General features: G+C 53.9%; 1 protein-coding gene across 3 annotated transcripts in view; it reads left to right on the top strand.

Annotated features, from left to right (window-relative positions):
- plekha1 (pleckstrin homology domain containing A1) overlaps positions 1-1,301 on the top strand; it is a 20,847-nt gene that overhangs the window by 4,052 nt on the left and 15,494 nt on the right. For all 3 annotated transcript variants that reach the window (XR_001481708.1, XM_015390900.1, XM_015390901.1), the window contains exon 2: positions 796-981. Coding sequence is in view for 2 of the 3 variants with exons in the window: in XM_015390900.1 (XP_015246386.1) it covers positions 841-981 (141 nt within the window). In the remaining variant the exon portion in view is untranslated. The remainder of the gene's footprint in view (positions 1-795; positions 982-1,301) is intronic.

The following is a 1,301-nucleotide window of genomic DNA, read 5'->3' as shown; positions in this document are numbered from 1 at the left end:
TGCAGCTCTGGTGGGTTCCTGGTGGGTTCCTGCAGCTCCGGTGGGTTCCTGCAGCTCTGGTGGGTTCCTGCAGCTCTGGTGGGTTCCTGCAGCCCTGGTGGGTTCCTGCAGCCCCGGTGGGTTCCTGCAGCTCCGGTGGGTTCCTGCAGCTCTGGTGGGCTCCTGCAGCTCTGGTGGGTTCCTGCAGCCCCGGTGGGTTCCTGCAGCTCCGGTGGGTTCCTGCAGGTCTGGTGGGAAAAAGCAGAACCCGAGAAGGTTTGCAGAGCGAAGGATGACATCATCCAGGTGTGTTTGGGACTTTCTGACAGAAAGAAAACAGAAACACTAGTTTAATGTTAAAGCAGGTCAGCAGCAGAGAACAGAAACCACTCAGCGTAAAGTTAAAGATGAACCCAGTGACGATGCTTCACCATCACTCCATCACTGATCTGTTTCTATATTTAGAATAAGGATGGAGAAAAAGATTAAACTTTTAAAAGAGCTCAGCTGCACACCAACATTCCTCAGCTCTGCTGAGAGGCTTCCCCGCCTACATCTCCCAGAATGCCCTGCAGTTCTGCCTTATAGCCTGAGGAGACGTTTCTGAAGTTTCCTCCCTCTGACAGGAGTAACCAGCATGACTCAAAATGATCAAAACTTTATTCATAAAATACTTTTTATACAGTTAATGTGGTAAAAATAAAAATATTACACACTGCCATCCAACATAGGAATGACTCCCCCACCGCCGTGCTTCTGTGGCCAGCGGGCGGCTCGGTTCTGTCTGCGCTCCAACCTCTCCCTCCTCCTCTGCAGAGTTCCTGTGATGCCCCAGAGTGGGCGGAGCTGGCCGGGGTCGTGATGCCGTACGTGGACCGACAGAACCGCATCTGTGGCTTCCTGGACATCGAGGAGAATGAGAACAGCGGCAGGTTCCTGCGCCGCTACTTCATCCTGGACACGGAGCAGGGGAACCTGCTGTGGTTCATGGACAACCCCCAGGTGAGTGAAGCGGGGCGGGTGGGGTCAGAACCCCCCCTGCTGCTGCTCAGGTAGATCAGCTGCAGCTTTAGGTCGGCTGTCCATCAGCAGGCCTTCATGCAGGACGATCAGCGTTAAAGCGGCCGTGTTCCCATCAGAACATCGATCTCAGCTGCTGCTTTCTAACAGCCAGAAAACACTGCATGCTGCAGAGGCAGGCAGGGGCGGATGTAGGAAATGTGGGGCCCTGGGCAAAGACAGGCAGGGGCCCCTCTGAATGGACAAGACATCAAACAGCCCCATTCTCCAGATGTAGAAATGTTAATAGAATAGACATCCAT

Source organism: Cyprinodon variegatus, unplaced genomic scaffold (genome assembly GCF_000732505.1).
Source record: "Cyprinodon variegatus isolate N-32 unplaced genomic scaffold, C_variegatus-1.0 Scaffold517, whole genome shotgun sequence".
NCBI lineage: Eukaryota > Metazoa > Chordata > Actinopteri > Cyprinodontiformes > Cyprinodontidae > Cyprinodon > Cyprinodon variegatus.
This window is presented reverse-complemented; position numbering and strand designations above follow the sequence as displayed.